General features: G+C 51.1%; 1 protein-coding gene across 12 annotated transcripts in view; it reads right to left on the minus strand.

The window, feature by feature from the left end:
- AGAP1 (ArfGAP with GTPase domain, ankyrin repeat and PH domain 1) overlaps positions 1-27,087 on the minus strand; it is a 572,168-nt gene that overhangs the window by 343,337 nt on the left and 201,744 nt on the right. For all 12 annotated transcript variants that reach the window (XM_086376769.1, XM_086376737.1, XM_086376748.1 and 9 more), the window contains exons 4-5: positions 8,296-8,381; positions 4,356-4,497 (exon numbers count right to left, since the gene is read on the minus strand). In XM_086376769.1, coding sequence (XP_086232895.1) covers positions 4,356-4,497; positions 8,296-8,381 — 228 coding nt within the window. The remainder of the gene's footprint in view (positions 1-4,355; positions 4,498-8,295; positions 8,382-27,087) is intronic.

Consider the following 27,087-nt stretch of genomic DNA (forward strand, 5'->3'; position numbering starts at 1 on the left):
GCCACAGTGCTACCATGAGACGAAATGGGCTTTTCAGGGACTGTTTCTGATGCGACATTTTTTCCTGAGGGCATGAAGGCTCCTGAGGTACAGGAAACACCCAAGAGCTCTTTAAAGAAAAGCCCACAAGCGGAAGTCTTCTCCGCTAGTCCAGGAAACAGCAGCAGACAAGACACTAACAACCTCTCAAACGTTGGCTGCAGCACAGGAAATGCACGAGGCGCTCAGCCTTTTCAGTATTAAATAGGAGAGGCATCTCCAGGGAATGGTACACTGACTTTGTGTTCACTTTCTCTTTTTCCTTACTCCCTGTTTGCTTTTCCTAGCCCCGTGGAACAGATTTAACTGACAGTTCTGAATGACTCCCAGGAAAACTAACTATGGCCTGTCAGAGGGATTAATTCAAACAGTATCTCATCCTGTCTCACCTGCTGCTGCTGCTGCTGCTAAGTCACTTCAGTCGTGTCTGACTCTGTGCGACCCCATAGACGGCAGCCCACCAGGCTTCCCCGTCCCTGGGATTCTCCTGGCAAGAACACTGGAGTGGGTCCTGTCTCACCTACAGATTAATAAACCTGACTTCAATTTCATAAAGTGAAAGTGCAGTTGCTCAGTCGTGTCTGACTCGTTGCGACCCCGTGGACTGTAGCCCACCAGGCTCCTCCGTCCATGGGATTCTCCAGGCAAGAATACTGGAGTGGGTTGCCATTTCCTTCTCCAGGGGAATCTTCCCGACCCAGGGACTGAACCCTGGTCTCCTGCATTGCAGGCAGACGCTTTAACCTCTGAGCCACCAGGGAAGCTCCGAGATTTCATAACACCTAAGGAAATATTTTTTTTTAAGGTGGAAACATCTTTTAGGAAAACAGTACAAAAACAGTTAGAAACCCAGGATTTTCAAACGCTGTGGTGTATGTAAATTAGAAAATAAATGCACAGAGCATTCATCCAGCTTAGAATGTATCCTCACCGGGTTCCCCACAATGACCACAGCCTCCTTCCCTGGTGGGTGCCCACCCCATCTCTGTCCCATTCGGCTTCCACGGCACGGCGTCACGTGTCAGAAACAGACCCTACACTGGGGCGCTCTTTTTGTCTGTCTCACTCCTGAGACTCTGCATCTTTCATCTCTTTTTACAGCTCAGGTTTCACCCTCAAATCAACGCGACCCGCCCGTCTCTAAAACAGGCCATGTTTAACAAACCCCATCGCCTGGGCCCTGGTGAAAATCCTCCAGCTCCCCGATGCGACCCGGGAGAGAGCACATCCACCCACCGCCGGGTGAGGCCCCGCACCCCACGTGTCCTTGAACAATGAACTTGATTCTCCTTTACCTTCTGCACCCCATAACCTCCGACGGGGCCACAGGCCCCAGCCACCTCGGGGGGCTCGGGGGGAATCTGAGATGCCCTCACCACTGTCTGATGCCCCATGCGGTCTGCACAGCAGCAGGATCTGTGTGCAGGGTTCACAGAACACGAACCCACAAGGAGCTAACAGTCCCCGAGGGTGGAACCTTCCAGAAGCCCGCACTCACTCCACCTTCCCACCATGGGGGCTTCTAGGGTGCTCTGGGAATCGGAGGTCTGGGTAATGACCCCTCAGGTGAGGACTGTCCTTCCTGAAAACACTCAAGTCCTGCTCCTTTGGGGTGTGGCTTTGCTGAAATCCCAACAGGTCTGAGACAAGCCCTCCAGCCACAGACGCTTATAAAACTGAAGGAATGAAAGGGGGCTGGTTTCTGACCTCAGAGCCCCCAGAGGGACTTCCCCAGCCTTTACAGCCGTCTCCGGGGCACCACGAGACCCAGATCATCCTGGCGGGAGACGAGGTCGGATTCCCCTTCAGCTGGGGCGGGACACACAGGGGCGACACGCACCTCCAAGGTCAGCGGCCGGCAAAGACACCCCAGCAGGACCTCAGGAAGGTGGGCCACACGGGGAAACAGAAGGAAGGAAACCAGCCTCGTGGTCGACATTGCTGTGCCCACGGATGCCTCCAGGGCCCTGTGAGAGTTCCTCCCTCCAAAGCCTGGCAGCATCAGTCCAGAGGCAGGGAGCCCGGGTCTGCGTGGCCCCCAGACTCACCACTCTCTACACCCAATCACACAGCGGCAGAAGACAGACAGCAACTGGTCAAGGCTTTCTGGCTCGGACTGAATGCCTCTCTTGCCTTTACTCTGGGGACCCGACTGCACAAGGGCACTGTGTGTCCTGAGCGTAGACCCCCGAACCCAGGGAGCCGGTAAGGAGATGCCCACACAGACGGCGTGTTGGCTCAGAAACGCCCTGGGCAGGCCTGCAGGGAGAGGCAGCTCACTGAAAACTAACGGCCTCGATCTCCAGGCAGCTTGGAAAGCAAGATCTGATTTCAGATGAGCGGCCCACTACAAAACGTTGTGTGTCAAGAAGTTTTAGTCCCTTCACTGTACATCCAAAAGTATCACAACACTGTCTGGTAATCAGCTATAACCCAATACAAAATAAAAAGTTAAAAAAAAATTTATTTTTAGGAAGTCAAACACCCAATCCTGCATTTGTCTGAACACAAACCAAGGGCTCCTTGCGGGTGCACCTTGTCTCGCAGTGACCACTAGAGGGCGCGTTGGGCATTAAAAATCTCTCATGTCAGCTGAGTGCAGAATTGATGCTTTTGAGCTGCGGTGTTGGAGAAGACTCTTGAGAGTCCCTTGAACTGCAAGGAGATCCAACCAGTCCATCCTAAAGGAGATCAGTCCTGAGTGTTCATTGGAAGGACTGATGTTGAAGCTGAAACTACAATACTTTGGCCACCTGATGAGAAGAACTGACTCATTAGAAAAGATTCTGATGGTGGGAAAGATCAAAGGCGGGAGGAGAAGGGGACGACAGAGGATGAGATGATTGGATGGCATCACCGACTCAATGGACGTGGGTTTGGGTGGACTCCGGGAGTTGGTGATGGACAGGGAAGACTGGCATGCTGCGGTTCATGGGGTCACAAAGAGTCAGACACGACTGAGCGACTGAATGGACTGAACTGAACTGAAGTCCCAAGTTGGTCTAAACCCACCTCTACTCTGAAGGCTTCAGTTATGAGACCACTGGTCACGACATATATGCTTGGCGGGGGGCGAGAAGGGGGTGAGGTCCCCTCCATGAGTCCCCAACTCACATTTTGCATCTAGCACCCTGAGAAGATGCCTTTAGTTTATTCCACCCTTTTTTTTTTTTTAACCCCCAACACACTTCCCCACTCCATGATCTTGGCTTATCCTACCAAGGCGTGGATTACCCTGCTCTCAGTCACATCAGACCTGGTGCCCTGCATATAGCTAACTGGTCCTGCTGCTCAAACACAGTGAGTTTCTTATCTGAAGAAGTCTCACATCAGGGCACGCAAGGGCAGACCGGATGTGCTCATTCCAAAGGAATTAACAAAAACAGAACCTGCAAAAAGAAATGAAGGGATAAATCCAGGGTTTCTTGGACATGATTATTTTTTAAGTTCCTCATTTTTCTGATAAAGCGGTTTTAAAGTTAACCTTCACCTGGTTTCCCTGGTGGCTCAGCTGGTAAAGAATCCGCCTGCAACTGGGTTCAATCCCTGGGTCGGGAAGATCCCCTGGAGAAGGGAATGGTTACCCACACTCCAGTATTCTGGCCTGGAGAACTCCATGGACCGTACAGTCCATGGGGGTCGCAAAGAGTCCGACATGACTGAGCAACTTGCACTTTCATCTGACTTTCTAAAACAATCCCTGTGACCCCTTAGTTAAGCCCCCAGCAGATACCAGCACATCAATGAATCTATGATCAAGAGTGTCCTAGGTGATGTCACTTTACTAACAGATCAAGTTTTACGTGACCTAGAAAAAAATACAAAATGTACCTGTGCAGTAAGATTCTATGCTCTCTGAGGGATCTGCTAAAAATGAGATTTGGATCATAAGACATTAAGAAATACAGCAGAATAAAATGAAACTCGGCAATGTATGAAAAATCAGTATTACAGGTGCAAACGTTAACAGAAGTAACTTTTTAGGTTGCTTATAAATCATACTACTTTATGACAGAGAGAATTAAGATGCCCTAATATAGAAATTAGGCTTTCTTTCTTTCTGAAGCCCTTGGGGGTGTAGCAATGTGTTTTGTTTTCAAGTTGCCAAGTGATTTCTCCACTGAACCAAATGAGGAGATAGGATGATTGCCATTTCAGGGATTCTCCCTCTAAAAAGTAAGACTTCAGCAGGAAATTATTTCTTCTTTAGACTGTCTGCAAACCGCCCCCATCTCTGAAAACACAGGCCAGGAAGCCACTGACGAGGCTCAGTGGCCAGACCCCATGAGCCCCACCTGCCCAGAGATGCCACTCACCCTGGGTCCCCACCAGGACCAACGGGATCTCGCTCGTGTTCCGGTAGCTGGCCATGCGGCTGTAGTAGTGGTAAACGGTCTGGAAACTGATCTCATCCTCCAAGCTGAAGACAAATATGACGGCGTCCACCCACATGGCAAACTGGGGAGAAAGAGGGCAGGTGAGCAGGTGGCGAGGAGGGAGGAGACAGAAGGAAGGAGCAGCATTGGGTCACCTTCGTGAGCACAGGCAGGGGGGCCACGCGTGGCGTCCAGCTTCTACCGAAACCTACTTCTGAGGCATCACTAATGCCCTTCTCATCCTTGGCACAACACACCTGGGTCAGGGCCCACACCTGCTTCCCATCCAGGCCACCGTGTCTCCAAAGTCAAACCAGACCTTCTTCCCCACGGGAATGTCCACCCCTGTACCCACTCGGCCTATGGAAAGCACCCAGCACACACAGAGCCGACCTGGGGACGGATAGGCAGGGTGACCCCGCAGCTTCCTGCTGCACCCTAAATAGCCTTCAGAGACCCCCCAGGAAGCCACGCTGGGACCCTGAGAAGGGGCTCCTTCTCTGGGGGCCCACAGCTCAGAAGTCCTCCACCCCCAACAGAAGAGGTCTTCGTATTGTCAAGATCTGCTGCGGATGAACTATAGCACCCTTCGTGGGAATTACGACCCACTGCCAGAGACATTGACCAAACCAGTGAACAAAATGAGCAAAAAGGAGGGGGAAAAACGAAAACCCCACAGTGGCCCGGCTCTTTTATCATTTTATTCTTGTGTTACCTGCATCCAGCTGAATTCACATCAGATCCTCTTTCTGGCAAATCAGCCGGAGGCACACGTTAGCTCCTGTGATACCCACAGTCACCTTGGAAAGCTGGAGCCAAGTGACTGAAGGACCCCAGGACTCAGAGCTCCCCAGGGTCACACACACGGCACCAGGTACCATCTGGAGCCTGACGCCCTCCTCTTTAATGAAAGACCCAAGTGAAAATGGGGGGAAAAAAATCCCATGTGCTTTTTCTAAAAGAAGCTGCAGCTCCAACGCAAGTTCTGATGGTCAAGGCATCAGCTCTAATACATTTGGGCAAAGTTTCCATTGGTTAAGCTGGCCTGCTAAGTCACTTCAGTCATGTTCTACTCTTTGCAACCCCATGGACTGCAGCCCTCCAGGCTCCTCTGTCCATGGGATTCTCCAGGCAAGAACACTGGGGTAGGTTGCCATGCCCTCCTCCAGGGGATCTTCCTGATCCAGGGATCAAACCTGCACCTCTTATGTCTCCTGCATTGGCAGGTGGGTTCTCTACCTCTAGCGCCACCTGGGAGCCCAAGCTCTGACTTCTACATAGAAATGAGAAGGGTATTCAGTTACCCGTGGAGATTCTATGTGACAGGACAGAATTAAACCTGAAGTTCAGATGATAACGACTAAACAGTAACAACAGCGATCACGGCTGATGAAACCTTCAGGGTAGGGTGGTGCGCTGGGCCCCCAATTCCTCAAGCTGGAGTTCCCTCTCCAGGGTGGACCTGGAGCCCCTGGGGACAGGTCTCATCACTATCTCTGGTCCAGGTGGCCGGCTCGCTGGTCTACCACTGGAGTCAGGGAAAAAAAGCACCGTGTCTGTGCCTCTCTGGACCCACCAGTGTCCATCCCTGGGCAGCGACCCTGGACAGCAGCGGTCCTGAAGCCACTCAGCCAGCTCTGACATGCGTTTCTGCACGTCTCTCAACTTTCTTCTTAGACTCTTAATGGTCGGAGCCGAGGTGTGCTCTCTGAGTGTGGAATTGCCCCTGCATACTCGGAAACGTGTATAAGCTGGAAAGGCGGAAAATCAGCCCAGGTGACTCCCACACTTCACCGATGTCATTCACCTGTTCCCAGCCGCCGCCGAGGGAGCCCTGGTGACAGCAAGACAGACGTCCCACGGGTGAGGGTCGACTAAGACTCATTTAGCTTCACTGCCATCACAAAGCGTCCAGGACACTGTCAGATGTCAAGCCTGTCCTGCTCGAAGTAACAGACATGCACTGACCACGAGCTCTCACAGCTTCGTAACCTACTTCTTTCCATGTTTAACCTGTCTTTAATGTTTCCTTATTACTAGCATTGACTACGCTGTTTCATCAAAGCTAAAAAAATCTTTTCCATACTTTCACATCTTTGCTATCAGAACGTACCTTAAGGATTGCTTTCTTTCACGACTTGACAGTATTTTTCTTTTAAATACTGGCATAGCTTATAATCAGTGACACTTTAGACTCGCTGGAACATGGTAACTCCACACCACTTTTCTGTAGAGCCACACACCCCTCATTGTATGGAGTTCTAGAACTTTAACAACCCCCATATTCAACATCGTTCACTTAAATCACTAAATTTAAGTGCACTTTCACAAACGGGTAAGTTCAAGAAAGAACACCAGGAATATTTTTAATATTAAGTTTGCATTAATCAGTCTTGACTATTACTAGCCCTTACCTCCTTTAAAGTGTTTAACTGGTAAATTATTATAGAAATAAAGCCATAAACTAGGGAGTCAGTAAACCAAAGAAAGAAAATTTTCACATTCAGGCTGGCTTTTTTCCTCCACAATGCCCATTTTTCAAGGAACTCTCAAAGAAGTCACACCATGCTGCAGCCTCTGGTTTTCAGTGGGGAATGACCTGAGCTGTGAAGCCTGGTGGGCAGCCTGGTTGTGGTGTTCAGATTTCCAAATTCCACCCAGCTTTCTAAGTGACTGCACTGCTCCAGAGCAAATGGCAACCCACTCCAGTATTCTCTCCTGGAGAATCCCTTGGACAGAGGAGCCTGGAGGGCTACTGTCCATGGGGGTCACAAAGGGTCAGACACAACTGCAGTGACTTAGCATGCTCTCGAGATGGAACACTTATAAGAAAACGGTGGGAAGCTATAGAAACTTCCAGATACCAAGGCCACTGAGTTGACAAATCAGTGCAAAAGCTGCTCTTCCTTCCTTCCTAGAAAAAGAAAGGGAACATCAGCCACACAGACCAAACTGTCCCTCCAGGTTTCTGGAAAAACAGAATTAGCCTCTCCCCAACGCTAGACAGCATATTAAAGTGCAGAGACATGACCTTGCCAACAAAGGTCCGCAGTGGCACCCCACTCCAGTCCTCTCGCCTGGAAACTCCCATGGACGCAGGAGTCTGGTGGGCTGCAGTCCATGGGGTTGTTGAGAGTTGGACACGACTGAGCGACTTCACTTTCACTTTCCACTTTCATGCATTGGAGAAGGAAAAGGCAACCCACTCCAGTGTTCTTGCCTGGAGAATCCCAGGGACGGGGGAGCCTGGTGGGCTGCTGTCTATGGGGTCACACAGAGTCATACACGACTGAAGTGACTTAGCATAGCATAGCATGGTTCTTCTAGTGGTCATGTATGGATGTGAGAGTCGGACTGTGAAGAAAGCTGAGCGCCGAAGAATTGATGCTTTTGAACTGTGGTGTTGGAGAAGACTCTTGAGTCCCTTAGGCTACAAGGAGATCCAACCAGTCCATCCTAAAGGAAATGAGTCCTGACTATTCACTTGAAGGACTGATGTTGAAGCTGAAACTCCAACACTTTGGCCACCTGATGTGAAGAACTGACTCACTGGAAAAGATCCTGATGCTGGGAAAGACTGAAGGCAGGAGGAGAAGGGGACAACAGAAGACAAGATGGTTGGATGGCATCACCAACTCAATGGACGTGAGTCTGAGTAAATTCCAGGAGTTGGTGATGGACAGGGAGGCCTGGGGTGCTGCGGTCCATGGGGTCGCAGAGTCGGACACGACTGAGCAACTGAACTGAACTGAGAAACCTCAGTCACAGGAAACATTTCCAGGGGCCGCTCTTTCAACTCTTCTGTGCACACCTGCAGAGACAGAGCCTCAAGGAGGAGCCAGAGGCACACGCGGGTCCCCAGTGCGGGTGCTGTACTCACCTGGGCCTCCGGGGGGCCACCTTCATCTCGGATCAGCAGCAGATAGCTTTGTCCGTCGACGACAATCTCTTTCTTGAACCTGCCACCTGCCACACACACACACACACACAAAACACCTGGTTACACAGGAAAGACAGAGCGTGGGGGGGCAAACAGACGTGGGCTTCGCTTGTGGAAAAATACGCCCTAGACTGCGGCCCTGGAGGCAGCCCTGAGTGTTTAGGAGTAGCTTCAGATCTGTCTCCAGCAACCACTGGGCTTTGGAAGGACTACTGCCACTCCAGATTCCAATAGTTGTCTTTAAGAACCCATGATCGTTTGGAGTTAGAACACACAGGCTCCGCGCAAGGCCAGGATCGCTCGGGACTCAGGAGGGTGGAGCGCTCATGCGGGCTTTGTGTGCAGATTCGGGATGTCTCTCTCTCCCTGGGAACCCGGCTGATACAGAGTCCAAAAATGGAGAGCATCGAAATTCCTCATTCTCTCCTTGGGTTCAGGAAACCGAAACGAAATTTTCTTGTGCTGTGAAAAGGGCGGGGGCCTGGTCTCCACCGCGTGGACAAATCCCAGGGCTGAGAATCTCTGTATTCTCCTCAAGGGAAACCCAGTTCTTGGAGGGGAAACACACAACAGCATGGGGATGGCGTTTCCGTGTTCACAGGGCACAAGGGAGGGGCTGCTACCACACACGGGTTAGACAGAAGCTACTGGACGACACCTGCGCGAGACACAGCGGGGCGGCTGGCGACAGACAGCGTTAGAGACCTCGCGGGGTCAGGGGCGGGGCGGCCGCGTGGAGGGGGCGGGGCGGCCGCGTGGTGGGGGCGGGGCTGACCCCTCCCGCCCGGGTGGGCGCACAGCCGCCCCCAGCACCTCCCGTCGCCTCCGGTACTTCCCATCGGCGTCCTGCGTCGGACTGCCAGCCCTTCCCCTGGACAGAAGGAAACACGCCCACCGCTGGGCTCCTCTGCCACCTCCTGAGACAGACCACCTCTCCACCTTCTGCGCTCTGCGCCCTCCCCTTCCCCGGGCTTGGGAATTCGCGGTCTCAAAGAGAGGAACGCGTCTCATTTCAACTCCCCAGGCACAGGGGCCTTCCAGAAACACCAGCGAACTGACAACCCCGAGCAACTGGACGCCCCCCGAGAACCACGCTGCCAAAACATCTCCGGCCCCAGAGGCTGTGGGTCGGGTCCCTTGCTAGCCCGAGTCCCATCTGGTTCAGAGCCACAGTGACCCCTGGACCATGCCAGCCTTCCCTCCCAGAGTTCCGGGGTTTGGGCCACCCCAAAGAAGGATCGGCCTGCAGGTGGGCTGAGGCCCTGTGAGGGTGGGTGGGAGGTCACAGGGGTAAGTGAGTACGCACGCACGCACACACGGGATAAGTGAGCATGCACGCACGCACGGCCACTCCCACTCGGGCTCCCCTGTAACGGGCAAGACGCGCTTGCTTACACAGAAAAACTCAAACACCAAAGAAAGCCTTCCAACATTACGACGGATAAACTCTCATTTTGGTCCCCCTCACTGTTGATACGGGGGAAAAAAAAGCACTCCATGGAGAAGCGCTGGAAGGACACAGAGGTGATGGTGCTGGGATAGCGTGTGCGCTTCCGGCTGTGGGTGGACCCACAGTGGGGTCCCTGCGCCCCCGCAGCTCCGCAAAAGGCAGGCGCCGTGAGCCCTGGCATCTTAGCACATGCGGAGGCCGGCCCCTGCCTGGTGAACACAGGTTCCACCTCCACGAGGCCGCCCAGCTGCCCCGGGCATGCTGGGATCAGCAGATCCCGATCTGCGTGGTCTCCGGGGCAGGAGGGGGAGTGCCCGCAGGACCAGCACCCCTCCGCTGCCAGCCGCCGCCCCCACCTCCCTGGGGAGCTGGCGCCCCTCGGGCGTCACCACTCGGCTCCCCAGGAGTGATGCCGCTGCTGGCCCTGCCCCTCCCCTGGGTCTCTGCGTCCTCTGTCTTACAGGGTAAGCACTTGATGGATTTCATGTCTACTGCCATTCACCTCCTTCAATATGTTTTCGTAGAGTCACGTTTACAAGTTATGTGTCCAAGTGGTTAGATCACAATATCAAGGTTAGGAAAAGTTTGCTCAGAGTCCTTCTGCTCCTCTGTTCCTCTGCTGTGTAACCACAAGCAGAGGCCTCTGATCTAATTTGTATCAGCTCTAAAAGGGCAGGTGATTGTCTTCTGGATCCCTAAGGGCACTTCCCATTCTAAAAATCACTATATATTATTCCCCTCTAAAATATGTAGTTAGTATGTCTCTTCAATGGAGAAGGCAATGGCACCCCACTCCAGTACTCTCTCCTGGAAAATCCCATGGACGGAGGAGCCTGGTAGGCTGCAGTCCATGGGGTCGCTAAGAGTCGGACACGACTGAGCGACTTCACTTTCATTTTTCTCTTTCATGCATTGGAGAAGGAAATGGCACCCACTCCAGTGTTCCTGCCTGGAGAATCCCAGGGACGGGGGAGCCTGGTGGGCTGCTGTCTATGGGGTCGCACAGAGTCGGACACGACTGAGTGACTTAGCGGCAGCAGCATGTCTCTTCAATATTTTACAACTGCAAATATTAGACACTTGCAGTGGACTTGGGGGTGTTTTCTGGGGGTGTATGTACATCAGGAAACAAACGAAACACTCAGATGCATCTGCCATGAACCCAAAGGTTTGACAATTAGGTAAAAATCAGCCAGGTGTTTCAGCACCCAGATTTTGAGAAAGAATATGATTAAAAAGGTTGTATGTAAACAATAAACTCCTACTGCTGGTAGACTATCAGGCTCAAAGGGAACACAGACCACTGAGTACTGGAGAAACGCAGCCCAGCAGGTAAATACTAGACTTTAAAAGCCATTTTCTATAGTTTGCTTCAGAGACACAAAGGGAAAAAGCCTTGGGATGAAGGCGTGGGCGGCAGCAAGCTGGTCTTCATTCATCAGGGCCACTGCCCTTGTTTTGTGAAATTCAAACCCACCATCTGATCCTAGCCTTGGATCTTTTCCTACTGAAATATTAGAGCACACCACCAAACTCTACATCCAATTTCATTTTTAATGTAGATTTATAAATGTCTGTTTTCTAACCCGATTTCCAATAAAGTCATCCCTCGGAATCCACAGGGGGCTGCTTCCAAAATCCCCTACATAAAACGGTGAAGAATTTTCACATTACCTGTGTACATCCTCTTGTATACTTTAAGTCATCTACAGATTACTTGTAACATGTAATACAGTGTAAAGGCCATGTAAAGAGCTTTAAGTACGACATAAATGCTATGTAAATAGTTGCCAGTATGAAATGAATTCAAGTTTTGCTTTTTGAAAACTTCCTGTAATTTCCACCCCCCACCCCTCCACGTTTCTGATCCATGGTTGACTGAATCTGTGGATACAGAACTGTCGACACAGAGAAATGGCTATATCTTCCTGCAGGTCTGTTTGACAGGACTTTGCAACCATGGCCCCACCCCATAAACTTGTTACATGAATAACTGTCAACCTTCTCTGACTGCCAAATACTACTACATAACACTAAATCACCCGAGGGGTCATTTTATTTTTAGAGTGTGCCCAAACCTGACCCCTGTATTGGGAGCCATCGACAAGCACTTGGCTCAGCCCACCTGTGCACAGGTGTGCAGGGCCCGTGCACCGCTGTTTAACCCAAGTCCACGGGGGAAGCAGGGCTCTCTGTACCTGTGAGGACAACTCCCTGAGAAGGGAGACAGAGAGCACTCCATCACAAGATGGCTTCTGACCAGCAGAGGCAGACAGCACCACGTTAAAGCAGGCACAGATGGGTGAGCAGAGTCAAGTTAGTCTCTGGGCTTTGGTTTTCCTGAGTTTCGCTGAACAGCAAGATCGCTTACATCTCATGTGTACACAGAAAGGGGACATTCTTCCTGCCTAAATTCAACCTGTGCCTGTGTGTGCTCCGTCGCTCAGCTGTGTCCGACTCTTTTGCAATCCCATGGACTGGCAGCCCGCTAGGCACCTCTGTCTATGGGATTCTCAGGACAAGAGTACTGGAGTGGGTTGACCGTTTCCTCCTCCAGGGGTATCTTCCCAACCCAGGGATCTAACCTGCATCTCCTGCATTGGCAGGTGGATAATCTACCACTGAGCCACCTGGGAAGCCCCACATGCAATTTTTTAAATTTCAGGTTCATTCAAAGGTTAGTTTTCAGTTTCCACCCAGAAAACTGTCCTGGGAGCCTCTGTTGCCCTTGAGCCTGGATTCTTAGGCAGGTCAAGGTAAAAGGTGGACCTGAATGTACCAAACCGAAGCAGGGATGCTGACATGGATGTGTTACGAAAGCTCACTGGACAGAAAAGATCAGTGTTTTGTTTTGTTTTTTAATATCTTGAAAAAAGACTTAAAGGAATCCCTTACAATCCACTGTGCTGTGCTTAGTCGTCAGTTGTGTCTGACCCTCAGTGACCTTTTGGGAGTCTTTGGAGCCTACAAGGCTCCTCTGTCCATGGGATTTTCCAGGCAAGAATTCTGACGTGGGTTGCCATCCCCTTCTCCAGGGTATAATCCACTGGTGACCAATTCCTCTCAAGGTTTCAAAGTTACTCTTGAGTCCTGGTCTCATGCTGGGGGAACCAGTTTTGAATCTAGGATGCTAGTGTAGGTCAAAACAGCTGAATTCCCTCTACTCTTTAAACTCAAGCTAGGCATGATGGATCTACAATGGAATCTTGTTAAATATAACAGCTGTTTACATCAAGAGAGGTATAATCATCTCACCTGGGTTGGCATTTCTGCTTTAAAAAGGGAAAAAAGAAAACTGAATTTTCCTATTACCAACAAAAAAAAAGTTTTGTTGGCAGTAAACACTCCCAACAGATGTTTGACATTTCTATGCTTTTGGCTAATTGGACTAAAAATTATTAACATATCATTAACAGGTCTCCAAGCAACAGCAAGCCTTATACTTTATAGTTTACAAAGCACTTCTCTTCCCACTTCATCTCATCCTCCTCACAGCATCTTACGGTGCAAATACCACCAGAACATCCACATCTAACTGGGTGGAAAAGAAGTTCAGACGCTGATCAGTCTGCCCCCCTGCCCCCGAGAAAGGAGGGGGAGAGACCCAAACCCGCGCATGCCGCCCGGTTCTCACGTCTTCTCTCTTCTGTGTGGATTTCTGCTGTGACAGTTCATGGCACACACCATCCGCAAAGGAGCCTGGAAGCCTTCGTGTAATTCCCTACACCCACAGGGCAACACCAAGAATGTGGGTGGTAGCGTGTATCTTTTTCTCATTCCACTCACCACCATGGAAGGAAGCTGTCTTCAGCTGCAAATGAGTCATCCCTGTGCCTGCTTGCTAAGTCACTTAGCGTCTGACTTTGCGACCCCATGGACTGTAGCCCACCAGGCTCCTCTGTCCTTGGGGATTCTCCAGGCAAGGACACTGGCAAGGGTTGCCATGCCCTCCTCCAGGGGATCTTTCCAACCTAGGGATGGAACCTTCATCTCTTATGTCTCCTGCATTGGCAGGTAGGTTCTTTAGCATTAACGCCACCTGGGAACCCTTAGGAAACTTAGTGCTTAGGAGACTAAAAAGGAACAGACCTGCCCAACACTTTTTGTGATAGGGAAAACACCTTTGTATTTTGTTACAAGTTCATCATGAAAGGGATATTGCCTATAAGATTAAATGATTCAACGGCCCATCTCTGGGAACCCTGACTCCCAGGTAATAAGCATTAAGCAAAAATACTTGTGTTTAGCTCACAGGAAACATCCTGACCAGGCCCACCTGTGAATAATTGCAGACAGGAAGAAATAACACAGCCCCCTGCAGAGGCTGATCGTTGATGTTGTTCGGCTGCTAAGTCCTGGCCTCCAGTCCTGACACCTTCGCCGGGCCCCAGCTCAGGAGCGCCTGATTTTCCCAGAGGGACAGTTTTGAGATTCTTGTCGTTTCTGACATCTGCCCAAAACGTTCTTCTTACTTAGCCTAGTAATACAATAGAATATCTGCTAAGGGGGTCCTCTCCTAATTATTTAGGACTGGAGAGATGAGAGGAATACACTGGAGACAACAATGAATCTTTTCATTTCTCCCTAGGAGAACATAAAAAAATTAATCATGTGCCAAAAATTTCTTAAAATGAATTTTGCTCTTTGGTAAAAATACTGAAGCCTGATGCCTATCGCTGAGGTTTTGGAGAAGTTTTGTGTTGTGATATTTAAATGAATTTTGGATCATATATTTACACTGGGAAAGAAGTTTTATTGGTAACATATTCGATTATAAAATTTAACCAAATCAGACTTCATTTCCTCTGCCAATTTTCTTTTTTAAACTTATTGTTTTAAAAAAAGGAGGGGGCGACTATAAAAATGAACTAAGAGTAAGGATCCAATTAATGCGTGGTGATTAGTAAGTAAGTTCATAGGTGAAAGGCTCACAGTTATGACTTGAGGTGAAATGGGATTTAACACAAAGGCTACTGTCTTCAACAACTTCATTCCATCCAGACCTGAGTACGACAAAGACAAAAGATCAGGAAAGAAGGCAAAGTTCCAGGGTAAGAGGAAAGACTCAAATTTTGCTGTAACGGAATTTCCCTTTCTTCCATTTCTAATAAAAGAGACGGGGGGAGGAGAGGTAGTTAACAACCAGAAAAAGAAATTCACCATCCACCAAGAAAAGATGCAAAGCGTCACATAAACCACCTTGAAATCACTGGCCTTAAGAATAAGAAGGAGCAGGGCGGGGGAAGGGGGAGAAAAGGAGGGGACTTCCCCGGTGGTCCAGTGGGTAAGAATCCGCCTGCCAATGCAGGGGACAGGAGTTCGATCCCTGGTCTCAGAAGACCCCACCTGCTGCACAGCAACTAAGCTCTTGAGCTGCAAACACTGAAGCCGGCTCGCTCGAGAGCCCGCGCTCTGCAACGAGAAGCCCGCACACCACAACTGGAGAGCGGCCCCGACCGCCGCAACCAGAGAGCCCTAGTGCAGTAAAGAAGACCCAGCACAGCCAAATAAATCAAGGAGGACCCCAGAGCCAGGCGGGCAGGGGCTCCTGGTCCCCGAGGGAGGAGGGATGCTATGGCCGGGGGCAGAGGGTCCTCCTGTCGCGGCCCCTGACCGTGAGGAAGTTCCAAGATTAGCAGCCGCTAAGGCTCTCTGGAGGCAAAGTGCCTGCAACACGCAGACTGCATGGAGGGGCCCCGAGGGGCAGCACACACACCCTCCCACCGCCCACCGGGGTGGGCGCCCAGCAGGTTCCTGGAGAGCAGTGGCCTGCCTGTAAGAGCAGCTCCCCTTGGTCTGGAGGGGACACCCTCAGAGGACAAAGGGCTCATGTTATACTCAGGCTCTCAGGGGAGGGAACACCCAGCCTCAGCCCCGTATCCAGCACTTTCTGGCAGGGGGTGGGTATCGGCGGTCTGAGGGAACAGGAGCAGGCACGGGGGGCATCCCTCTGGTCCAGACAGGTCTCCTCTACCCGGTGTCCTGTTTCCCCAGCAAACCTGGTGGCGGTGGGGGGCTTCCCAGACCTCACCCAGGACAAGGCTCGCCACGAAGCCCTCAGGTAGCCCCAGCCAGTGTGAACGGCCTGAGAAGTACATGCATCCTTGCAATGGACTGCCATCAGGACCGTGCCGATCTCAGGAAAAGGGAGGGAAAAGCTACAGAAATGGTAAAGACATCATGTGAAGATACGGCAGGAGGAAAAAAGGGGACAGGGGATTGTGGGAGTTTCCTGGTGGCCTAGTGGTTAGGATTGTGGGCTTTCTTCGCTGTGGCCAGGGTACAGTCCTTGCTCAGGGAACCAAGATCCTGCAAGCTGCATGGCATGGCTAAAAAAAAAAAAGGTCAGCGGGGGAGAGTTGCAAAGGAGCCTGCAAAACTCAAAGGGCAGATGGAAGAGAAAACCCAAAAAGCAGAAGGAAATCCCTTCCAGTCGCCTCCCTCCCTGATGCCACTCACTAACAGGCACTTAACGAGACGAGAGCTCCAGGAGAAGAATCTGAAACAGCGTCAGAAGAGATGGAAGCCTCTAGAATGGAGGACCAAACCGGCATTTTGGAACAAATGAATAAAATGTGGAAAAGTAAGGGAGAGAAGAAAACACCGCTCCAAGCTGAAATTCTGACAAGGAGGAACAGCAGGAAATAAACTCCATCAAGGAGACGAAAAGACAGAAGTTAACTGACAGGAAGACAAACGAAACCAAGGGAAGGAGAAATGCTGCCTCTGACAACAAATGCCCAACTAAAGAACTCAGTGAAGTACGGAGGGACTGTCCTGAAATGCAGGAAGACACGGACCTGCAGAGCACACGGTCTTCCAGGAGGAAACCACAGAGACTCTCTAAGGACGGAGCCGCGGAGGCCCTGCTGAAGAGCTGTCATGCCAGTCAAGGTGGGGGCTCTTATCCTGCAGGGGGGTTCAAGGTGCACCCCCAGGAACATTCTCCAGAGCCTCTGTAGGGGGTTGCAAAGTGGCCAGTGTAGTATTTTTTAAGAGATGTATGACTGGTTTTGAAACTGTGACAGTAACAACCAACTTGCACTGGCAAGCGTGTTACACTCTAAGCCACAGACTAAGACAGTGGCTCTGGCTGCATCAGGTAATCTCTCTGCAAAGGCAGAACCCGCTGCTGGGGTGTTGGGGGGGTTGCACCATCACCTCGGCCTTCCAAAAACCAGCAACCTGCTTTGGGACACATCCCACCTTCTTGGGAGGGACACGCTGGGTACATGTGCAGTGACAGTTTTTTGTGTGATGCAAGTCAGTTAAGCAACAACAATCAAATAGTTAACCAGCTGACTCCCGGGGATGTCACCACGCATTTAGTGAGCACCATGGTCCATGGGGCCCCTGCCTGAACACCTCTAGGGAATGAGTGGCTGATTTTTATTAATTCAACCTGGAATTTCAAGAACCTCACTGTTCCTACTGCTTCAACACTTCTGGATCTACTTCACGGAAGAGTAACCTTGAAATGGCAGAGGAAGTGAATGTATCTTTAAGGTCTCACTTGTGTAGTTCAGCTTTTCTTGACATCAAGTAAATACAAGCAAAGATTAACTGGGTGAAAAGGCAGATGTAAAATGGAAACAGGAGACCCTAAAGCGCTATTTTGTGTTCATTAAAACAGTTTCATTGCCATCCCTGATAAGCAGCGGGTCAGATTTATAAACTAGAACTTGTACGAGTTTTATTAATGGACCAGCACAAGGTGTCAGAGGGCTACTGAAAGCATTTTGTAAAAATGGTACTGCTGCTCAAAAAGAAATCTGAGATTAATGTTTGAGGAAGTGGTTTGTTGCTCAATAGTCATACTGAACTTCCTTGTATCTTAACTTCAAGAGCTTTGAGGAAAATGTAAATTGGCAGCTTAATACGTGAAACCCACTAAGAGCTCTCCCCTCCAAATACTACCTTTTCAAGACAATAAACATGGAAGCCCTGGGCAGGTGTAGGCTGGCTGGTCATCATCAACTAAGGACAGACTCAGTTCCACCTTCAAGTTTTATTAGCTTTTCCTCTGTGGAAAAAAAAAGGTGGGGGGCTTCCCTGGTGGCTCAATGGTTAAGAATCCGCCTGCCAATGCAGGAGACTTGGGTTCATCCCTGGGTCAAGAAGACCCCCTGGAGGAGGGCATGGCAACCCCACTCCAGTATTCTTGCCTGCAGAATTCCATGGACAGAGGAGCCTGGTGGGCTACAGTCCATGGGGTCACACAGAGTCAGCCAAACTAGCAACTAAACGACGACAAAACAACCACTTGCAAAAATACCCCCTAAAACTGCTGTAAGGTAGCATGGTCACAACAAAACATGTCTCTGTAATCCCGGCTGCAGAATCTCAGATATTGCAGAGTAAACCATGCCCCACAGCATCAGTGATCCCAGAAGGCAGGCAGGTCCCAGAGCCTGAAGCATCCTTTCTCGTGACGATGTCCAAGCGCTCTACAGTGGAAAGGGGACACTTGTTGCACAGACAAGCCTGGACCTTGCCGTCCTCAGCTCATGCTCTAGGTGTGATGCCAGCGCCTGGGCCTGTAGCCTGTTCCCTGGGGCTTGGAGCCCCGGACACACTCGGGCTGCCCTGGCTCCACATGCTGGGACTCTCCTGCAAAACTGTTTTGGGAAGCCAGAACCCACCCCTACCCACAAAGTTCATACACCATCCTCCCCGGAACTGGGTGCTTCTCCCAGTAACTCAATGGCTGCTCCAACAGACAGGCAGCCTGCATGGCCCAAACCGCAGGAGACTCGGGGTGACCAGGGGTCTCACTGAGGCCCCTGAATCTGGCAGCTGAGCCATCAAGCCCTGCTCTCAGGACAGACACACACTCCGCTGTCCCGAGAGTAGAGGTTGACAGAGAAGCCTGGCAGGCTACAGCCCATGGGGCCACAAAGAGTTGGACTGAGCAATTAAGACACACATGGTGTGTTCCTAACCTACCTGGGGACTTCCACGTCAGCGAGTGATGCCAGGAACAGAGTGAACAAGACAGGACTTTTTTTTTTTTTAATATATATTTTCTTGGCCACACTGCACGGTACATGGGATCTTAGTTCCCCGACCAGGGATGGAAACCACACCCCTTGAACTGGAAGCATGGAATCAACCACTGGACCGCCAGGGAAGTCCCCAGGATTTCTGACTGTCAAGGGCAGCAGGAGAAAAAGGAAAGGGACGAGGCTTTTCCTTTTGACTGCATGGGGAATGGGAGGGGACCGGGCACCAGGAACAGACACAGTCCGTGTCCCCCGGAACACACTGGGAACCCCCTGAGCAGATGACACAGCGGGGCATCTGGTTTTGAATCAGCCCTCTGAAAGAGAAAACGGCCATTTCTCCAAAATGATGGGCACCTCCATATATTAATAGAATCTAATATTCAGGCGCTCATCGGAGCGATTGTGGGTTCAGCTCCAGACCACCGCAATAAAGTACCACAATAAAGTGAGTCACAAAACCTGGAAGGTTCCCAGGGCGCGTAAGTTACGTCCGTACCGTACCGTCATAGACTTCTAAGCGTTCAACTGCATCATGTCTAAAAAACCAACATACGTACCTTAATTTTAAGCCTCTGCTAAAAAAAAAGGCCGACCAAATCACCTGAGCCTTCAGCCAGCCACAAGCTTTTTGCTTGAAAACAGTTTGAAGTCTTGCAAGAACTATCAAAATATGAGACACGGAGGAACAAATGCTGCTGGGAAAAACCACCAACAACTCACTTGGTGCAAGGCAGCCGCAAAACTTCAATTTGTCTTTTTAAAAAAAACGGGGTATCTGAGAAGCGTCAATAAAGCGAGGGATGGATGGGTGACCAAAGAGGGAGGCTGTTGGCTGGACACTGAGTGCTCACTGCCGGGGCTGTAGGTGAACGTTCCAGCATTGACTCCTGTCTCTGAAATAGTCTGGTGGTAAATGGAATATATTTAGTGGTGCACATCTGTTTCCTTGGGCAAAAACATTCTTAAGGTTATTTATTTTTAGTGCGTTGCACATTTATTTTAAGCATCAAAAAGGATAAATTACACAAAGGACTGAGTCCGCAGGACACAGAGCCCAGCTGCTCACCTGGTGGCTTTAAAAAACGAGGCCAGGCCCCACCGGCCAGGGCCCGAGACGTGCCCAGGGGCAGGCGCCTCAGCAAGATGGGTGTGGGCGTGGGGTGGGCTGGCCTGCACCCACCAGGGGCCGACCAGACGGTCTCTCCATCTCTCAGACGCGACTGCTCTAAACTAGTGTTTCCCAGTGTGAAAAGAACTTATTAAAAAAAAATTATTTGTGTCATGTGAGCTATATTTTTGAATACATTTAAAAATAAACATAGAACTGTCGTTTCACACACAGTCCTCTGCATGCAACTCAGGTGTTTGCTTCGAGAAAACTAAAACGGGCTGGTGGCTGTGAGTTGGGATCCTGTGGAGAAACCCAGAGTCCTCTGCAGGTCACACCTTGAAGTGTGGACACACCGCAGGGCAGGGGTCTCAGACTGTCTCTGGGAGGGGCTGCCGGACAGTCAATACTCCAGGCCTTGTGGGCAGAAGCCTTGTTTGCGTGGGGCGTTTTGTTTTTGTTTATTCTTAGAAGACTTTAGAAATGCAACAATGCCCCCCCACCCAAGGTCTGGGGTCAGCGGCCTGGGAAGCAGCCGGCACCTCCCCCTCCAGCCTTGCTCCCCCGAGAGAGAGACTGCTCTGCAATGGTCCCATTCTTGCCTTAAAACTGGACACAGGAATCCAGGGTTTGCACTTAGCAAAAGACTTTAAAACTTAAAAAAGAAAAAAGTGCATGACCTGTCACTTTGTATAAAAACAGCAAAAAGGATTAGTTTATTAAATTTTTTCTTTACCTTCTAGGAGTAAAAAGACATGACAGTTTAAACTACTGTGTGTCAAAAGCCTGTGTATATGTAACGTGGTTGTTTTGTAAATACACGTTTGTGCAGACTGCAAAAAAAGAGAGATGCATCCAGTCCTTTGACTGCATGGGCTGGGGGTGACCGCTGCGGGACAGCCGTCTGCCCTCGAGGTTCCTGCTGGGGACAAGGCCCTGAGCGTTGGGAATGTCACCTCCCATTTCCGGGGGTGGAGCTGGAACACTCTCAGGAACCGTCTCATTCCCCTGGAAACAGTGTCAGGACTCAGCAGAGGGTGTCCAGCCGGTGTGTCTCAGGACGAACACGCTGGCGGGCAGGAGGGGCGTCAGCTCCGACAGGCCCAACAACTGTTGTCTAACATGCAGTCAAGTCATGCTCTAACCGGTAGCTCAGTCGGAAAAGAACCCACCTTTAATGCAGGAGACCAGGTTCGATCCCTGGGTCGGGAAGGTCCCCTGAGGAGGAAATGGCAACCCGCTCCAGTCTCCTTGCCTGGAGAATCTCATGGACAGAGAAGCCTGGTGGGCTACAGGCCAGGGGATTGTACAAGTTGGACATGACTTAGCTACTAAACTACCACTTAAAGCTCAAAAAAAAAACCCTTCTTGGGGCTTAACATTTCTCTAGAAAAAATGATCTGTCATTTTGACAATAAAACTTTCAAGACCCCAGTCTCCCTTTTTCCTATGAAGGAAGTGGTTTTGTCATCTGTGAAGTCAGGAGGTGTCTCAGGGAAGCAACAACCATGTCCCCCAGCACGCAGGCTACTACTGGGGGGCTCTGGGGGTCAAACGACACGACCGAGCGTGTGGGACGCTTCCCGGGAGAAGCCAGCGTGCACAGCTGCTCAGGTGTAAATGACCACCTGCGACTACAGCCATTTGTCCTGAAGCCTCGCCTCCTCTTGGGAGCGCCCGCCCCGACCGCAGGCGCAGTGCCCAGCTCTCAGCAGGCCCCCAGGTTCCCGCTGAATTAATTATAACAATACGGGACGGTGTGTTCAGAGTTCCAGACAACCGGCTCAGAGACACATTTTGTCCTGCCAACTCTGTCCATGCCAAAAACATAATCTCCTTACTCTTAATTTTACGGCCTTTTTTTTTTCTTGTTAAAAATGAAGCAGAACCTATTTTCTCTTATAACTTTGAAATAAAGAAACGCGATAATTTTAGCATTCTTCGCCTGTTTTAAAGGCAACATTATCTGATCCTCAATATGGCTTACGTGCGAGGGGACAGTCATTTAGCATGCTGTTTACACAGATCAGGACGATGACAAGGGTCAACGATATGTCTACGGTTAGAGACCGGGTTAGCATCTGCAATAATTAGAGAAGGTGGCTGAACTGACTGACTGCTGCTTTACCTACTAAGCCAACCTACCAGCAGGCTCTTCATAAGGTTTCAGATACTTCTCATTAAAAAATGTTCATGTACTTTTAATCACTTGGTTGCAAGTAACATGGTAAAATTACGTGGAAACACTGAACTGGCTAGATTTCAAAACTCCTCAAATTTTATTAGCGTTTACAGATTTCGTTCATTGGAACATTAAGCAGCACCCAAGAACGCGTTCAGAAATAGGCCTAACATCTGCTGAGCAGTGGTAGCTGACAAAAAATTTTTTTTAAAGTTTATTTGATTTGGAAAGGATTTTTGGAGCTGACAGTTAAAATGCATTTCGTATGTCCCAGAAAATAAAGGCTGGTATTTACCACATGGCTTGTTTCTAAGAAACGAAGTAAACATTCGTTCTAAACAGTTCATTTTTTAAAAAGTGATTTAAGATACACAGGCTCCTGAGAAGGCTTTTATTGCCCTGACGATACGCGCATCTGTCGGGGAACAATTCCAGGGGGTCCTCCAGGGACGTAGGGATTAACAGAGAGACGTCCAGCTCGAGGTGACCTAGCAGACCCCTGCTTCCAGAGGAAGTGACCACAGCCAGCAGGTGGCATCCCAGCTAGGAACCGGCGGGGCACAGTGGCAAGGTCACCCTGGACTGGTCACCCTCGCCGGGCACCGTCGGGCTGGACACACCGGGGAGGAGAAGGAGAAGATGGGGGGTGCTCCTCACCCTTCTGGGGGCCCCCGGGGCACTGAGGCACATGCAACCAGAGAAGCTCCTGACCTCCCCCGCAGCCCAGACAGCAACCGCACCCCGGGGCAGGAAAGAACCCGCGAACTCAGGCTCAACCCACACCACCGGGGATGTGGTCAACTCACTATTTTTTTTTTTTTACTACTTTTATTTATTTTTTTATTTGGCTGTGCTGCATCTTGGTTGTAGCAGGAGGGGTATTTGCTTGCAGCATGCGAACTCTCAGTTGTAGTATACGGGATCTAGCTGCCTGACTTGGGGTGGGGGCAGTCAGACCCGGACCCCCTCCTGCATTGGGAGCACGGGTCCTTAGCCACTGGGCCACCAGTGAAGCCCCCAGCCCACTTTAAATTCTCTTTTCTCTTGTTTCCAGATGACCACAATGCAGGTCCCAGGCATCTCATACAGAGCTCTGCTGTCCTGAGCTGAGCTGCAGGAATAACTTCTCTGGTCCTGGGAGCCTGGTCAAGGAATAGGCTGTCTGGGGCAGGAGCAGAGGGCTGGGTTGGGGCTGGGGGTGAGCATCACAATCTTGCTCCTGGTAGACACGAGGTCCTCAAGTCATACCGGGGAGAAGAGTTGAGGAGGAAGGCTGTTTACCTGGAGCAGAAGACACAGCAGCAAAGGAGCAGGACCCGTATGGACCAGCTGCGCATCCCTGGGCCCCGGCCAGCTCTGCGCCAGCGCTAAGCAGAGTCATCTACGTGTTTACCCTCTCAATCCCTGCAAACGACTCTCGGAGCAGAGGGAGCAAGTCCACATTCAGGCGGCTGGCTGACTCACCCCAGGCCTGGAGGACTGAGAGTTTAAGCGGCCGAGGCAGGGTGGGAACCCAGGCTTCAACCACAGGCAAGTGAGTCGTGGGCCTGGCATGGAGGCTCAGGGCTTCAAGGAGGAGGGCAGCCCCATCCCTGGGGACACTTGGGCATCCAGGCACCCCAGCCGTGAGACCCCCACGTCCCTGGATGCTCTGGGGCTCCTGGGAAAGATGTTGCTGCTCCTGGGTCACCAGCTTGCCGCCCTCCTGCCGTGGTCCTGCTCCATCCTTGAAATCACTCAGCCCTCCTCCCCCACCACACACCACGTCGGCAGTAAAGACGGCGCTGGGCATGTACAGGTCCCTGTCCCAGGAAGGCAAGCCAGTTCCCTTCTTCCCGTGAAACTGCTAAGTGTATCAAACTCCGCACATCCGTACCAACAAGAGAAACAGCTGCAGGCTCCTTTCAGCAAGGTTTTTAAGAGTCAAGACACACCCGGTATACTTCCCCACACCCCAGGGCCCAGTGCAAAAGCACATCCCACATTCTATGACTTACGTTCAGAAAGCCTGATTTCTCACCTTGACTTACACACATTATGTAAAGTTTCCTTGACTAGCCGTTATCTTGTCCTGCACCTTCCCTTACTTCAGCGAGACATTCAGGTTTCTTCTGTCCCCCTCTTCCGTTTCAGCCCCTCCTCTTTATGTGGAAGACTGTCCCTCTCCTCCTCCTACCTGGGAAGGACACGGGCTTCCCTCCCCACCTCCAGCACATCCCTTGGGGAAGACCCACCTTTCATTCTCTGCCTACACTCTTCGGACCATCCTAGTCTGTTCTGCTCGTCAAAGGAAGGGTGCAGAGCCAAAACTCCTAGATCCAAGTCCCTGTTTTCTGTTTTGGGGTGGCGGTGGGTACTGCCATACATGTGGGCTGGAGGGACCTGAGAGCAGAGACAGATGGAGGCATCGCCCCCGGCACCGTCACAGCCCACCACCCTCAACATCTACCACTCCATCCGCTGGACAGTCTGATCCGTCTCAGAGCTGATGGGTCCCTTCCCCGCCCCCACCACCGGGAGGACAGCTGCTGGGTACCAGCCTTTCTGGGCCCCAGGTCCTCTGTGTGGCCCATGGCAGGAGACACGAGGGAGGAACACAGAGAGAGACGCCTGAAGTTCAAAGCCCTTGGGGACACCAAGGTCTCCCAGCTGCAAGGGGACGCGGCTCAGGCTGCCCATGTTCTCCATCAAATCCCCACATAATACTGGGCAGCCTGAGTTTCCTTCCTTTCTCCTCTTATCTTGAAGGGAGTTAAGAACAGTGGCAGACACATGGGGTCTGTGGCAGGGAGGCGGGGGTGCACGGTGGACATCGAGCATCCAAACACACGAGCTGGTAACTCTGATTACACGCCCAGATTCTCCTTCACTGGCCACACCAGCAGCCGTCAGCAGGGCACGGACGGCAGAGGAGTAATTTCCATCAGAAGTGAGTGACAGCTGTGAAATTCCATCATCGGTGTGAAGGGCACATGTAAACCGACCGAATCTTTCTGACGTTCCAGGAGACCAGCGTGGGCCTGGCCAGTGAGGCCTGCGGCAGCTCCAAATTCTTCGTCTCACTAAGAAGTAACGGGGCAACTTCAACAGCTCTGCCTCAACGCCCAGGGTGTACTACACACATGCTGCCGTGGGTTAACTTTCCCTAAAAATGCAATCCATTCCAAGCCCTCGGTACCTGTGGGCCAACATCCAGAGCCGGGCGTCTTCATGACATGAGGGAAACGTGGACTCAGACACGGGGAGGAGCCCCTGGACGACAAGGCAGAGACTGCAGATGCGTCCGCAGGCCCAAGGTCGCCCGGGGCTGGCAGTAACCAGGACCCGGACTCTCCCGAGTTCCTCTGGCAACAGCCAGCCTGTGAAGCCCTTGCTCCTGGACTCAGCCTCTGGAGCCCTGAGAATACAGCTCTGGTTTCAAGCAACCCAGACTGTGGTCACTTGTCAAGGCAGCCCTAAGGACTCGGATACACACACGCTGTCTCACACACATACACACGATTAAAAATGTTATGTGCATGCCCCCAAATTTTACTGTTTGTATTATTAATACTTCTGTGTTAATACTTCAGGTTCCCGACTGAGTTACCTACTTTTGCATTGCAGGAAGTGTTAGTCGCTTAGTCGTGTCCAACTCCTGTGATCCCATGGACTGTAGCCGCCAGGCTCCTCTGTCCATGGGATTTTCCAAGCAAGAATACTGGAGTGGATTGCCATTTCCTATTCCATGGGGAATCTTCCTGACCTGGGATCGAACCTGGGTCTCCTTCATTGCAGGCAGATACTTTACCATCTGAGCCACCAGGGAAGCCCTGTACATTGCTAATTCACTATTTATAAAAACACACATAATATTTAAATCTATTCCCTCATTCCAAATTGTATCTTTAAAATAACCTAAAGTGGATGCGTCAGCTATCTTTGCCACAAGAATAAAGTATCAACCAAAACGGATCACACAATGAACACACGACAGATGTCATCCTCTAAAAGCGGACGAAACCTGCACTCGGGAGAAGCCTGGGGATGTGAAAACAGAAGGCGCTGACCACCTTCTCCTTCTCAGGCATCTAGAGATCACCCCACCATGGGTCACAGTAACACTAAAGGATTGTTGTTGTCGTTCAGGTGCTGTCATGTCCGACCCCTTGCACCCCACTGACTGCAGCATGCCAGGATTCCCTGTCCCTCACCATCTCCCGGAGCTTGTTCAAACTCATGTCCATTGAGTCAATGATGCCTTCTAACCATCTCATCCTCTGTCGCCCCCTTGTCCTCCTGCCCTCAATCTTTCCCAGCATCAGGGTCTTTTCTGATGAGTCTTTGCATTAGCTCCAAAGTACTGGAGATGCAGGTTAAGCGTCAGTCCCTTCCGATGAACGTTCAGGGATGAATACACTAAAGATTTTTTACATATTAATTAAAGCAAAAGGACAGCCCTGTGCAGACAGGAGAAGCGCAGGGAAGCCCCCGTGAGCTGTGTGCACAGAGCCCACAGCAACACGCCCCCCATGGAAAGCTGCTGCCCCGTGGAGACGGCGGGGTGTCACTCTGTAAGAGGCAAGGGGGATAAATCGGTAAGCTTCCCCGGTGGCTCAGTGGTGAAGAATCTGCCTGCAGTGCAGGAGGCCCAGGTTTGATCCCTGGGTCGGGAAGATCCCCTGGAGAAGGGATAGGCTACCCACTCCAGTATTCTTGCCTGGAGAATTCCTTGGACAGAGGAGACGGAGGGCTACCATCCATGGGGTCCCCAAAGAGTCGGACACAACTGCGCGACTAACCCTTTCACACTTTCGATAACAACAGCAAGGAAATGGGAGGGTCTCACAGCTCACCCAGAGTCCAGACCCCTCAGCCCAGCACCCACGACATAATACCAGCAGCTGTGCCCCGACCTGACCCTTGCTGCAAAAGTCACTGCAGATGCAGCTGAGCTGTGATGGCATCACTGGCTTCCGGCGCCTCCTGGAAAGGATCCCGCTGCTCC

Source organism: Bos grunniens, chromosome 3 (genome assembly GCF_055505025.1).
Source record: "Bos grunniens cultivar Pamir isolate PY7600 chromosome 3, Bosgru_T2T1.0, whole genome shotgun sequence".
NCBI lineage: Eukaryota > Metazoa > Chordata > Mammalia > Artiodactyla > Bovidae > Bos > Bos grunniens.